The sequence below is a fragment of the Papaver somniferum genome, chromosome 1 (genome assembly GCF_003573695.1).
Source record: "Papaver somniferum cultivar HN1 chromosome 1, ASM357369v1, whole genome shotgun sequence".
NCBI classification, from domain to species: domain Eukaryota; kingdom Viridiplantae; phylum Streptophyta; class Magnoliopsida; order Ranunculales; family Papaveraceae; genus Papaver; species Papaver somniferum.
In genome coordinates this window covers 112,831,379-112,847,330 of record NC_039358.1, presented here as the reverse complement: position 1 = coordinate 112,847,330, position 15,952 = coordinate 112,831,379, and the positions used below count along the sequence as shown (strand labels likewise).

Here is a 15,952-nt window from a genome sequence, read left to right as displayed (position 1 = left end):
ATTACTTTTGTGGTTAATTTGGTTGTATATTTCGATTAGATTAGTTATGGGTTTACTTGTGATTAATCTAATTGAGCTCTTTTAAGTCTCCATAAGTTCACTTGTGTTGAGCATTTTTGGTTAAATTAATCATGAACTTCTTATGGTTAATTTCATATTTTGGATTCAAATTCATACTTGTATGTGATTTGTTATGTCCAAAGAAATCCTTCTTTTCCTTCGAAATTAAGGTCGCTCTTTTCCATGTGAGATGGAGTATTGACTAAGGGGGAGTGATACATATCACCATAGTATTGTTGTTGAAGTTGTGATACAAATGAACTTTGACGCTGTGTAATGATACTATGACACTGTATAACAATGATTGAGAACTATTGTTTTCTTGTTGTTATAGCTACGGATTTTCAACAATGATGATGCTAAACTTACAACCTTTGGATCATTGGAGTACTTGGAAGTGACGAAGATTTCGAGTAATGTTGAAGATTAGGCATGTGGAATAGGAGCTACAAAAGTTATTTCATTTATTTTTGTATTCCATATGCATTGATAGTTTTGTCACTAAAATTGACAAAGGGTGAGATTGTTAGAGCATTGCTCGGTCGAACTCGCATGCGTTGCTATCTCAAGCATGTTTGTCAATGTTAGTGATCAAAACTATAAGTCTTGATTTCTATTCTACTATGGCTAAGGTCTCGGACTAGGATAGAAAGTGTAGTTGAGCTCAAGAACTCCACGAAAATCATCATACAAGACGAAGGACTACTCAAGGAACTGGTGGATCTTCATCGACTAAAAGGTATGTGGAGACTTGAACTTATCTGTCACTCAAAAGTCTATCTATTCTATCTCCTAATCTTGAGACAAAATTCGTTTTGATATGTAAACTTTCATTATACACATTTGCTATTTCGAGCCGAGTTTATCTCGCCTATCTATTTTTCGAAATATGTGTTGGTAAGCTTTTGCTTTAGCCGAATTCATCTTTACCTAGTGACGAAAGTCATGTTATGTTTCAATCACTTTGAAAATTTCTCTGACGAAAAATGGTCTGTGAACAACGGCTATATCCGTCCTCTGAGAATGTTTCAATGATTGAAATGAGAGTTTAGATTACATAACCATTGATAAGAGATAAGCATATTTGTGGAAACACATATATGTATAAGTCCTTATTCCTTGAACCAAAGTTTGCGAACTTTTTTGATCAAGAGAAATGGAAGTGGCATGAGCCAAGTCCGCGAACTAAGTCTGCGAACTCAGTCCGCGAACTGGCAGAAGTTCTCGACCCGAGAATTTTTGTTGGAGTTTGTGAATTCCTTCCATGAGCTTAAGTCCGCGAACCCAGTCCGCGAACTTGAGCAGGTTATATCTAAAACCGATTGTTCTTGAACTCATGTTTATTTAAAATAAAGAATGCTTTTGCAAACCGTGGCTATAAAGTTGATGAACCGATTCGAGTGAATCAAACCGTTTTTGCTTCGATTGTGTCTTGTGCAGTTACATAAGATCTAAGCAATTGAACAACTCTTAACTAGTTCATTTGAGTCATTTGAACTAGTTATGGTGAAGAAGAATATGGTTGATATGAAAGTAATCATATGGCTAACCATTTGGTTGACTTGTTGAACCAACAAATTTTAATGTTTAGGTACGGTTCATAAACCCAAAATTGTACATTTCATTTGTGTGTGACAAGCTAAGTTTTCGATCTAACGGTTGAGAAATATTAGCTTGAATCTAATCAGTTTTTCATCTAACGGTGAATATTGAATGCTTTGTTACTAAGCTAACATTGATTGCAAACCCTGATTTGAAATTGTATATAAGGGAGAAATCTAGCAACTGGGAAACCTAATCCCCACACATTCTGTGTGATACTAGTTGTGCTAAGCTAGAGTCGATTCTCCTTTAACCTTTGGTTTCTTCTTCTAAACCAGGTTAACGACTTAAAAACTTCATTGGGATTGTGAACCCAGACCGATACTACTTTTCTTGTAGTTGTGTGATCTGATCTTGCATCTTCTATCGTTACGAGTATGATTGTAATAATTGGCTCGAGATTTTATATCTCCGATAGGCAAGATAGAAAAGAAGTCACAAACATCTTCGTCTCATCGTTTGTGATTCCACAATATCTTTTTCCGCTGCGTCGATTAAGATTATTGTGAGGTGATTGATAATACTAAGATGTTCTTCGGGAATATAATTCTGGTATTATTGATTGGTTCCTGTTCACCTTGATTTATCAAAATACGAAACAAAACTCGTAGGTATATTCGTGGGAGACGGATTTATCTATTATCGTAGACTTTTCTTTGTGATACATATTTGCTTATTAAAGTCTTCGACTTTGGGTCATAAAAACTCTTAGTTGTGGGTGAGATCAGATAAGGGAATCAAGTGCGCAGTATCCTGCTGGGATCAGAGGCGTAGGAGCATAATTGTACCTTGGATCAGTGTGAAATTGATTGGGGTTCAACTACAGTCCTGATCGAAGTTAATTTGGAGCAGGATAGTGTCTGTAGCGGCTTAATACAATGTGTGTTCAATCTGGACTAGGTCCTGGGGTTTTTCTGCATTTGCGGTTTCCTCATTAACAAAATTCCTGGTGTCTGTGTTATTTCAGTTTCCGCATTATATTTTTTTATCTTTATAATTGAAATAATTCAGGTTGTGCGCTAGTTCAATCAATTAGAATATCCGACCTTTTGGTTGTTGATTTAAATTTATTGACATTTGGATATTGGTTTTTGGTACCATCCAAGATATCTCTCTTTGATAAAGACTCGCAGATTTCTATTTGCTTGAGTAAAGATCAAATCGAGAGAATGAGATATAAACTTTTTGATATACTTTTCATTGATTGAGTCTAACTGTCTAGTTGATTCTCATAAAAGTATATTGGAGTTTGTCCATACAGATTGCTAAGCGAAATATTGGGTGTGGTTGTTAGACCCCCGCTTTTTCACTTTGGCCTAAAGGGGAAATCCCTTTAGGGTTTAATGTTGACTTAAGGAAAGGGAAATGGTAGTTTAGTAATATGATAATCTTATGGGAACTTATTCATAAGAGGGATATTATAAAAGGGAAAGAAACCATACTTCTTGAGGCATCATTAGTTCCCTATTACTTCCATAAACCTATCCTATCCTTGGGAGTACTTTTTGTGATTAGGGCTAGTTCCTCCTTCCAACGTTTTACCCCTCAACATTGCGACCACAGTGGGAGGTTCTTAGCCTCTTTTCCAGCATGATACTCCCAGGTGCGAGTCAGGAAGTACCAACAGGCGGAGCAGTGCCTAACACAGACGGCGTTTCTGTAGAAGACGTACAAGGGGAAAGTGATGATGAGAAATGTTTCCGAGCAGTAGTCACAATGCCTATCGTACAAGGGGAGGGAGCATCCAGGGTTCGGGAGCGCTCCAGAAGAAAGGATAAATGCTTAAAGAGAAAGCCGTAGCTGAGACCAGCGAGCAGGAGATGTCTGAAATACAAGAGGAGTTAGACGCGTCCACTAAGAAGCAACAGGAGCTGTGCGGACGTCTAAAGCGAGCGAGGGAACAAAGCGTGGCAGCCACTAAAACAGCCGGAACGAAAATCACAACTTCGGGTATGACAAAAGACGTGATTTCAAAGTATCTGGAAGCAAATTACCGAGTAACGAAGCACAACGCTTATGATTCACTGGAACCACCGTACTCTGCAGAGGTCGCTGATTACCTATATCCCGAGGACTACACATCACCAAAATTCAAGACATACGGAGGAAAAGGAAATGCGCGGGAACATGTGAGCCGCTTCATATCAGCAATGAATGCGTACGCTCAGGATGTGAGTCTCTACATGAGAGTATTCCCTAAGTCACTTACGGACAATGCCTTTACCTGGTATGATAACTTGAAACCCGGAAGTATCATCTAATGGTCCTCCATGGTGCAACTTTTCCTGAAGAAGTTTTATTCCGCACAAAGAAGAGTCACAACAATAGATTTAGGAAGATGCACCCAGCGGGTAGGAGAAGATATCGGGAAGTATATCATTCGCTTCCGAGATTTCACACTAGAATGTCATGAGGACATCCAAGAGGAGTGCTTGGTGGAGATTTGTATTCGAGGAATGGATGCCATTTTTCGGCTGAACTTGACGAATTTCAAATTTCAAACTTTTGTGGAGGTCGAAGAGGTTGCAGCCCGGATATCAGACTGCACGAATGTTATGAACTCTGGGGCAAGCGGGCACACTTGGCAACTACATTATGTTAACGATGCATCCAATGATCAAGGAGGCAACAAAGGAAAAGGAGGAGTTGCTGCTTTTGTCCCTTACCGAGGAGGACAGTCCGGCAGGAGAGGGGGAAGAGCGGATGGAGGAAGACCAAACCCGCCGCCACCACTGCCGTGCAGTAGAGAGCAGATAATAGGACTTCTGGAGAAATGGGTGGCAACCAAAGAAGAAACTCTGCCACCCGTACCCACAGAACCTACCGCGATAGATAAGATGCATGAGAGATATTGCCATTATCACAGGAGGGTCCATCATCCGACTGTAGAGTGTTTCTTTCTGCGCTACTTAGTGTATATAAAACGATCCAGAGGCGAGTTAGAGATAGGAGAACAAAGCATCCAAAAGGATCCGCTCCCTCAGCACCAAGTCATGATGATCTCACATGAACCCACAGAAGGAGAAACCTGTAGACCATGGGAAGACGTGGAAGAAGGGGAAGCATGTGAAGCGTATGAGACAACCATCTTTTCAGACACAAATGGAGTCGCTAGCAAGTTCGCCCAAACTGTTTTGGCCCAACAATTCTTCGATTCTCTTGGTTTCAGCGAGGACCAAGTCCGCGAGGTATCCAAAGCTATCACGACAATCATATCCAACAAGGTGTACAATCTGATGCATAGGGAAGCTATTACCTTCACTGACGAAAATATATGCTATCCGGGGGAACACCTCCGACCCTTATATCTCACAGCCCATATTAACAAACAACCCCTCAAGCGAGCTTTCATAGATTGCGGAGCATCTCTTAATTTGATCTCCCTATACACGTTGCGATCCTTGGGAGTATCAAGAACATCGATCAAAATACGCGCAACGACTGTGAGAGGATTTGGGGGACAAACTTAGACAACAATGGGAATAATACATCTAATGATGAAGATCAGACTATCAGCGCGCTCACTCCCTTCTACGTGCTTGAGGATGATACCACTTTTCATGTCCTATTAGGGCGAGGATGGCTTCTGAACCACAAGGTAGTAGCGTCTACGTATCACCAATGTGTCAAGACTAATATTGGAGGAAAACAATTCCGGATCCCAGCTACAAGTAATCCGTTCGGTCCAGAGGAAGCTTACATGGCAGATGCAGTTTTCTACACACAGCCGGTCACGGACCAAGGAGAGCAATCAGAGCGCTTCACACCCCTCTCAAAGTGGGAAGAGTTCCAACCTGAGGCACAAACGAAAGGAAAGGCTAAATCGATCTTTAGTCCATCTCGGATGGGACCTGTCACCGGGAGTAAGAAGTCTGTAGTCGAAACAAAGAATAGTCAATTTAAGCGCTTCTCACGACCAGAGGGAGGACATGTTTATCGCGTATAGCAATTAGCCGGGGAAGCTTCCAATCGACAACATGACTGCGATATGTCATCAGCGGATGAGGAAATGATGGAAGCAACCCCAGTGATTGAAGATTTGCAGGAAGAGGGAGTCTCTGATCTCGGAAGAAGAAATATTAAAAGGTTTACCTGAAGAAAAGACGAGACTCGATCGGACCCTCGATGGGTTAGAAAAAGTGAATCTTGGCTCGGAAGACGAACCTTGCTGTGTACGCATTAGCAAGCACCTGGAAGGAGAAGAAAGGTCACGACTGGTTAACCTTCTCCGCGAGTACCGGGATGTGTTTGCATTCACACATGATGAAATGCCGGGTATTGGTAGCAGTTTGATCGCACACAACCTCAATGTCTCGCCCGAGTACCAGCCTGTTAAGCAGCGGAGGCGCAATTTTCCGGAGAAGATAGAGTTGGCAATCAAGGAAGAGGTAGAGAAGTTGCTGAAAGCCAATTTCATTAAACCGATCCAGCACCCCATGTGGCTAGCTAACATCGTACCAGTAGAAAAGAAGAATGTCAAGGTCCGATGCTGTGTTGATTATCGAGACCTGAACCGGGCATGCCATAAAGATGATTTCCCAGTGCCGAACATTGATATAATGGTAAATAACACATGCAGATATGGTATGTTCTCTTTCATGGATGGGTTCAGCGGATACAACCAAATCAGGATGTCCGCAGAAGACGCGCAAGAAATGGCTTTCCATACCTCGTACGAGAACTTATACTATACTGTCATGTCGTTCGGGCTGAAGAATGCGGGTACAACCTACCAACGGGTAATGATGGCTCTCTTCCATGACATGATGCATCAAATTATGGAAGTTTACATAGATGATGTGGTGGTAAAATATCGAACACGAGAAGACCACCTCAACCACTTAAGGCATGTCTTCAACAGATGTAGAAAGTATCACTTAAAGATGAATCCTCTCAAATACGCCTTTGGAGTCACCTCCGGAAAATTCCTGGGGTTTGTTGTTACCGACAAAGGGATACAGATCGATCCGGATAAGGTTGAAGCGATAACTATTATGAGGTCACCCGCAAATGTAAAAGAGTTGCAGACTTTTATTGGCAGAGTATCTTATGTCCGGAGATTCATCTCAGGTCTGGCACAACTGTTATCTGCATTCACACCGCTTGAAGAAAAACAAGCAATTCGAATGGGGATATGATCAGTAGCAATCCTTGCAAAAGCTTAAAGAATGCCTAATCAGTGCGCGGGTCCTATGACCCCCTGTCAAAGGCGAACCCCTCTACCTATACACTGCATTTACTAATATGGCGATCGAAGCACTGTTGGCTCAAGACCTCGACAACGATCAGATATGCCTAATTCACTATATCAGTAGAGGGTTTAAAGACGCAGAGTTTAGGTATTCGAAGGAGGAGCAAACATGTTTAGCGCTCATTTATGCCACACAAAAATTACGATCTTATTTGCTTGCTCATGAAACTGTAGTGGTAACGACAGCTAACTCGATTGCTTACCTGGCAACAAAACTAGTGTTATCCGGCAGAACAGCCCGCTGGCTACTACAACTGTCTGAATTTGAGCTAAAGCACCAGCGGTCTAAAGGAGTACGCGTGCAAGCATTTGCAGATTTACTAGCCAAGTTCCCAGGTATGTATATGACGTAAAAAAGTGACGAAATACCTAGAGAATTTGCGGAAGTCGAGGAGGAAGAACGCTGGACAATATTTTTTGACGAGTCGTCATACGGCTCTTACGTAGGAGCGGGGATAGTATTTGAGACGCCCAAAAAAGAATTGTTATCATTTGCTTTCAAGCTAGACTTTGAGTGTAGCAATAATGTGGCAGAGTATGAAGCATTGATTCTTGGATTACGAATGGCTAAAGAACTCAATTTAGGAGCAAAAGACGTCAAGGGAGACTCGAAGCTAGTCACAAACCAAATATCGGGCGGCTTCCAGGTAAAAGAGGCACATTTGGCACCATACCGAGCGGAAGCCCAGGAATTAATAGCGAGAAGAGGAAGCACCGTCATTGAGCATACTGGAAGATCCACTAATAAGCATGCGGACGCGTTGGCTACCTTAGCGGAAAAGCTACAATCAAACGAATCCGACGAAGGTACCATAGTGGTAAAGAGAAGGGCGTTACCCGGCACATGGAAATAAGACGCAACGTTCGAATTAAAGGATGATTGGAGAACAACATATATCGAAGATTTTACTAGAGAGGTAGATGATCATTTACTGCCCATTAAAGTGTTAAAACAATTTTTTGTAGTCCGAGGAGCGTTATACTTTCGAACATCCGGAGGTGCTCTATCACGATGTGTGGGGAAGGTAGAGGCGCAAGAAATACTGAATCGCGTCCATGAAGAGTCATGTGGACAAACAGGAGGGATCCCGCTGTACCGTCGACTACAGAGGATGGGCGTATACTGGACGAATATGGAAGTCCAAGCGGCAGTAGTCCAAGATAAATGTGAAGATTGTCAGGCACCCCCACAATAGACGGAAGTATGTAGTGTGGAGATAGAGGACTGGAGGAACCTTACATAGACTTCCTCCATTATGAGCGTCTACCGCTGAACAGACAAGAAACGCTAAAAATTCAAAGGAAATCCGGACGATTCTTTTTGAGTGAAGGCATCCTCTATAGGAAGAGTTTCGGGGATAAGATACTACGTTTTCTGTCGCAAGAGGAGGTGGAGATAGTTATGGCTACGATTCACAATGTTGAGCACCAAGGTATGAGAAAACTCTTCTTACAATTGTACGAAGGGGGGTATTTCTGGCCCACGATGGAGTTTGATACAGCCGAGCATGTGAATAAGTTCCAGCAATGTCAAAGCCACAGATCATTCATCCACGCCCCACATACCTTGCTGCATAGTGTCGTCACCCATTGGCCTTTTCATAGATGGGGACTTGATATTATTGGGCAAATAAACCCGACTTCATCCGGGCGACACAAGTATATCATCACCGCGACTGAATATTCTTCCAAATGGGTTGAAGCTATTACGCTCCGGGATTACTCAGGCGCCACGATCGCTGCATTCATCAAAGAACACATCATATGTCGATTCGGTGCACCTATGATTATATGCTCGGATAATGGTACCTCTTTTGTTAATCAAACTGTCACAGATTTGTTGGACCAGTATGGGATCAAGTTCCACACCTCGACTGTCTATTACCCTCAGGGGAACGTACAAGCAGAGGAAACTAACAAAACACTGTTAAGAATACTAAGCCGCACAGTACATGATCATCATAGGAGCTGGCATGAACAGCTACCCCTTGCACTTTGGGCATACCGTATTTCCAAGAGAAGTTCAACTGGTGCCTCCCCTTACTCTTTGGTGTATGGAGAAGATGCAATATTGCCAGCAGAAATTACAATACCTTCCACACGCATGGTTGTGGCCAGCCTCACTACCCCGGATGAGGTCAGTCGATTCGCTCACCTGGATACCTTAGAAGAACGACGAGCCAAGGCTGAGCGTTTCGCGGATAAGTATAGGCAACGGACGACAAGATATTATAACCAGAAAGTAAAAGAACGAATCTTCAACGTAAATGACGTAGTGATGAAGATCGCGCCACATTTCCAGCGCAATGAAAAGGCAGGAAAATTTGCTGCAAATTGGCAAGTTCCTTATATGATTAGCGAAGCAACAGAAAGCAGGTATTACTATTTGAAGCGGATGAATGGCTCACGCATCAATACTCCTATCAATGGTAAATGGCTTAAAACTTATTACGCTTAAGTAACTTAATGTACACCGGATGGCTGATAAATAATAAAACAATTATCTCATGTTATACTTCGAGGCACTTTAAAATCTCTCGTACGACCCAATAGAACGCGCCAATAGTCCAAGAAAGGACTAGGCTCCGTGCATGGCTTAGATGAAGTGCACCAATAGTCCAAGAAAGGGCTAGGATCCGTGCATGGCTTAGATGAAGTGCACCAATAGTACAAGAAAGGACTAGGCTCCGTGCATGGATTAGATGAAGTGCACCAATAGTACAAGAAAGTGCTAGGCTCCGTGCATGGCTTAGATGAAGTGCACCAATAGTCCAAGAAAGGGATAGGCTCCGTGCATGGCTCAGATGAAGTGCACCAGTAGTCCAAGAAAGGGCTAGGCTCCGTGCATGGCTTAGATGAAGTGCACCAGTAGTCCAAGAAAGGACTAGGCTCCGTGCATGACTTAATGAAGTGCACCAATAGTCCAAGAAAGGACTAGGCTCCGCGCATGGCTTAATGAAGTGCACCAATATTCCAAGAAAGGACTATGTCCAATGAATAACGCAATGAGGTGCCCCAGTAGTCCCAGAAAGTACTAGCACAACATTATTCAGGAAAAGGCTAGTTTCCGCGCATGACCAGTGTCGCACGCTAAAAAAAGAGAGGACCCAACTAAGTGTTGCACGTACAGCTCACTAAGACTGGGAAAGATATCATGAGCACAATATGAGCATTGGCTCCGGCCAATCCAAATAATAAATATATATTATGAAAGGAATATTCTTAAAGGAAATCATACGCGGATGTGATACATGGGAAGTAACATAAATAATATATTCATAAACGTCCGACATGATACAAAGAACAGGTAAAACCACATATTCTATGGCAGGATCCACTAAGTCAAAGAGTTGAAGATAGGACTGAATTCGCGCGCCTCAGTCTGCCACGCGCAACAGCCAAGTCGTTTTCCCTAGACTCCATCCGGACACGGGCATCAGCAAACGCCTCAGAAGCCTCGTCAGCAGCCATCACATTTTCAATTGAAGGATTGATCCGACTAGCACGTCGATCCACATAAAGATCCATCGCATGAAGGTATTGCGTTTGGCTAACCTCAAATAACTCTTCACAATATTCACGAACGAGTCGGGCATTACCAATAACAGTAGCTTGCAACAATTCGATTCTTTGATTCTTAAGAAACAAACATAAATCACTTACTGATTCTCCCATTAGTACCAGTATCTTTTTCATCTGAGAAAACTTAGGCTATATATCAAAAAAAAAAAAAAAACGGGGGAGAACTTTTCAAGATGAAGATGATTCAGTTATGAGCATAGGACAACGTGCGATCTATTGTTCCACATTTTGGACTATCACAAGCACTTCTTCACATTGAATAGTAGCCATAGTTAAAGCGGCCTGCATGTCTCCTAGCACTTGGTCTATCTCATACAAAATCCTCTCGGATGCATTATTATGGAGAGCCATGTTGGAGGTCTCATCTTGTTCCTCGAAGGCCTTGCGGGCATTTTCTTACACAATCAGCCTATGAGTCCGCAAAGCTCTCACTTCACTCTTCAGGACCAACAACCGTGCCAATTCCACCTGTTTATCCGAAGGATGCACCAAGGCGCGTATCATGCACAAAGATAAGGCATAACCATGCATACGACGGCTTGGAAGATGAGAAGCGGACACATCATAATCCGCGATAACCTGATCAAAAATTTTTATCATAAGATTTATTTCTCGTAGCAGTCGATCAGCCTCGTGGAGAGCGGAGACAACATCATCTAATGCACGTTGAACCCTGAAAGAAATCGGCCCGGACACTTGAGCCTTCCGAGCTGTTAAGAATATTTTGTATTTCTTATCAAACTGGGCGCGTGCTTTTGTACGACTCGCCAGCCTTCTTTCCCTAAGCAATTCTATTTCGGCCCTCACGAGCCGCAAGCGATCTAGCTCGGACCCTCTCCTATATGGGGATACTAACGATGGCACGGAAGCCAGAGATAACACATAACCATGCAAATGTTCAACCATTTAGAAAATACCAGCATAAACAATACACAGAGTACAAAAATGAAGATACCATACTAATACAGATAGTCTATTTATAGGAAATACATACATCAAGGTATTTATTACTCCACAACTACTGTCATAACTCCCACTTACACAAAAAATAAATAAATCATGGTAACATATTAAGTGCCATGTGAACTTCAGCAAGCGCCATCTCAACGGACCTAATACTGTGGTTCGCCTCAACACATAGAAAATGGGTCGTCAGACGTTGCTCACGGAAATGGCCACGATATTCCAGAAGGGATATGTTAGGAAGACCGCCCTCACTTTGAATTTTCCTCACCAGATGATCCACAACAGAAAACCGTTCATGCCAGCTTGAGTTCTTGATCTCGAAAGTATCCGGAGCAAGGCACATCACCCGGAAAAGGCGATTTAGATACTCCTCTTCCAGGACTAACCTCGCACGATTATCCATAAACACAAAAAAAAGATAAGGAGAATGAAACCCAAGGAGTATTTACTGTGATTAACCAAAACAAACTCTTATATATATAATCAAGACAACACAATACTCAAGACAATGATTATTTTACCAAAATAAAACAAACTAAGAACGCTCAGCTATAAGCGAGCGGCAGTAGGAAATATCCTCGTCTAAATCTTGCATCATCAATTGTGCCTCACCATATAGAGTAATGGAGTCAGCATAAGCACCACGCACCTCTTCTAAGATGTAGGATCATAATCTCGCAGCGATAATTTCTCAGCGAAATTATCAACAACACAACACAATAGCGTCGCAGAACAATTTCAGAAATGATATAATAAACGACGTCAGCTAAAATCATGAGAAAGATGTGATAGTCCTGCGAGAATTAGAGACTTTGCGAGATTAACATTTGTAAGGTTGCAAGAATGTCGCAAGCCATATCCGAAAATAAAGGACAGATTAGCTGTCATCCATTATGTATTTCCTTATAAATAGTCGTTCAGTTGTAAAGGAGAGGGAGATCTTTTTCTAAGTGAGAAGTAAGTAAAGAGGAGAGAGAAAATCTAGAGCAGTGGCTATTCTTGATTCCTTTATCTTTTCTTGTAAGATTGCTCAAAGATTCATCAATAAAATTAAGATTGTTGATCTAAAATGAGTTGAATGTTAATAAAATCTTGTGAAGGGTGTAGTGTAGGATTTCCTGCAACTACATAATGGCGCTAGAAACAGGGAGATGAAGATTGAAAGTTGAAGATTGTTGTTGAAATTGTTCAAATCAAGAATTTGATTAGATTCAATGAAGATGCCAAAAGATTGGAGTGTAATATGATAACAAAAACAATGATTAATGAATTCCATGAAAACATCAAAGGAAGAATACATAAACGAAATTTTGAAGGAAGGAAGGTTATGGCAGTAGAAAAGACATCACCCTTGAAAGATTGGGAAAAGCAAAAAATCACATTCATGGCGGCAGAAATACCAAAAGAAAATTTGAACCACACATCTCCATTGGTTATTACAGTGCCTATTACGCGAAAAGAGAAGAGAACAACAACAAAATCCACGGAAGAATGGATATTGAACAGAACTTTAGTCGATACAGGAAGTTCAGTGGATATAATATTCTATCATGCGTTCAGGGGAATGGGATTTAAATATGAAGAAATGTCCAATTCAACATATCTTGTTCATGGCTTTGGAAAATCCACGACAAAACCTAAAGGAGAAATAGTAGTACGAATTCCACTAGGAGAGATCGAAACACACGTGACACTATGCACGGTGGATATGGAATCACCATATAATATGTTGTTAGGAAGACCATGGATACATGCGATAAAAGTTGTAGTATCAACGTTGCATCAATGTATTAAATTCCCCACACTAAATGGAATAGGTGAAATCAGAGGAGAAGTTGACAATGTGAAATTATGTCATCAAACTGAAGTAAAGCATTATGAAGGACAAGTAAAAAGGAAACAATTCCGCAGAAAGTTGGCAAAGGAGGCAAAAAAAGAAAAAGAATTTAGAGTATACATGATAAGGGCAAAAGAAGGCAGGGGAATACCCAGCGAAATTTCGGAAGAGGGAGAAGGACCTGTGAAAACAATAAAAGAACCAACACCAATGGGAGAATCCAAGTCCAGTTACATTGCCGCAGAACCAACAAAAGAAGTAAACGTTGGGACTATAAAAGAACCTCTAATATTGAGAATTGGAACCAAGATGGATGTAGAAGAAGAAGAAATAACTGTTAACCTTTTGCGAGAATATAAAGACGTTTTCGCAGGGAGCATGGATCAGATACCGGGAATAGATCCATCAATTGCATGTCACAAGTTGGAGATTAACAAGAATGTGAGACCATTTAAACAAAGAATAAGAAAAATCGCAACAGCTTACCATTCCCAAATAGAAGAAGAACTACATAAAATGCTTGATGCAGGAATCATAAGAGAAGCTAAATACCCAGAATGGATAGAGAATATTGTCATTGTCCCAAAGAAAAACAAAGGAATAAGGATTTGCATAGATTTCACTGATTTAAACAAAGCTTGTCCTAAAGATAGTTTTCCATTACAAGATATTCCTCTAATGGTGGAATCTGCAGCGGGAAATGATAGGGTATCGTCTTTAGATGGGTACAAAGGATAACCAAATCCCTCTCGCTGAAGAAGATCAAGAACATACTGCTTTCTTCGCCCCTAGAGGTTTATATGTTACACGAAAATGCCATTTGGTTTGCGAAATGCGGAGCGACATACCAAAGAATGGTAGAGAAGGTGTTCGCGAAATGGATACACAAAACATTAGAAGTATACGTGGATGACATGTTAGTAAAGAGTAAAGAAGCCAAAGACCATGTACAGGACCTGAGGGAGATTTTTGAACAAATGCGGCAGTATAACATTAAACTGAATCCTGAGAAGTGTACTATTGGAGTTGCATCGGGAAAATTTTAGGCTACATTGTATCAAAGGAAGGAATACAGGTTGATCCAGAAAAAGTGCAAGCAGTTCGTGACATGCCAACACCAGCAACAATAAAAGATGTACAGAAGTTGAATGGACTTTAGCTTCGCTGGGGAGATTCATTTCGCGATCATCAGACAAATGCAAATATTTTTTCGATACTCAAGAAGGGGCGAAATTCAAATGGACTGATGAATGCGAAAAACTTTTCAAGGGATCAAAGAACATCTTATGAATACAACTATTTTACAAAAGCAGAATCAGGAGAAGAATTATTGATCTATCTTGCGACGACGTCGCATGCATTAAGTGTGTGTTATTGCGAATAGACGCAGGAGTGGAGAAACCCATCTATTACATTAGCAAAACTTTTAATACTGCCGAGAAGAATTACTCAAAGATTGAGAAGTTAATCTTAGCATTAGTTTATGCATCATTTAAGCTCCGCATATATTTTCAAGCGCACAAGATAAAGGTATTAACAAAAGTACCAATTGAATCAGTGATGAAGAATTCTAAAAGATCAGGAAGAGTGGAGAGATGGAATGCACAAGTAGGCCACTTTGATATTAAATATGAAATTTTGTCTTCACCAAAATCACAAGTTGTTGCAGATTTCTTGGCAGAATTTCCTTTAGAAGAAGATGAAGCGGTAGAAGAAATGATGGATATAGAAGAAGAACACGGAGATCCAAAAGATTTATTAACAGAACCAAATAGATGGGAGATATTGGTAGATGGATCATCAAATGGAGAAGGCAATGGAGTTGGAATTGTTTTAATTTCGCCAGAAGGAGTAAATGGCTTTTTCATTCAGATTGGAATTCGCATCCACTAATAATGAAACGGAATATGAAGCTGTGATACATGCCTTAAAATTCGCAATAGAAATGAAACTAGAAAATGCCAGGATCACTAGTGATTCGCAGCTAGTTATTCGCCAAATAAAGGGAGAGTATACTACAAATGAACCATCCTTGAAGAAATAAGAAGCTCGTTGAAGAATTGTCAGCGAAAATCCCAAAAATAAAATGGAGGCACATTTCAAGGAAGGATAACAGACTCGCAGACGCTTTTGCTTTCATCTCAAGCATGATGACAGATCCAACTGCGAGATGCATAAAAATACAAACACTTCTGTCACCATCAATCAATAAGAAGAAGAAGAAGTGGACGTGATGATATAGACGGTGAAGAAGAAGAACAAACGAACAATATCGCAGATTGGAGAACAGAACTTCATGCATATTTGGCGAAAGGAGAAACACCAAGAAATAGATTGGAAACACAAGTTAAAAACCGCGCAACGAATTATGAATTAAGAGATGGGCTGCTATACCGAAAATCCTTTAATGGACCATCACTCAGATGTTTGACACGAGAGGAAGGAGAAAAAGTGCTAAAAATGTTACATAGCACTCATAGCGGGGGAAGATCTTTGGCACATAGAGCAAAAATGCAAGGCTATTACTGGCCATACATGCACGAAGATGCAAAACAAATATCAAGACGTTGCGAAGATTGTCAGCGGCATGGAAAGAAAATACATGCACCTGGAGCACCATTGTCATCTTCAACCAGTGTGTGGCCTTTTGGAAA

General features: G+C 41.1%; 1 protein-coding gene across 1 annotated transcript; it reads left to right on the top strand.

Annotated features, from left to right (window-relative positions):
* The first annotated feature begins 8,399 nt into the window (after positions 1 to 8,399).
* Positions 8,400 to 9,371, top strand: LOC113349301 (uncharacterized protein K02A2.6-like). The gene has a single exon (XM_026593250.1). It carries the CDS (start codon positions 8,400 to 8,402, stop codon positions 9,369 to 9,371), a length of 972 nt encoding a protein of 323 aa, XP_026449035.1.
* Positions 9,372 to 15,952: the final 6,581 nt, after the last annotated feature.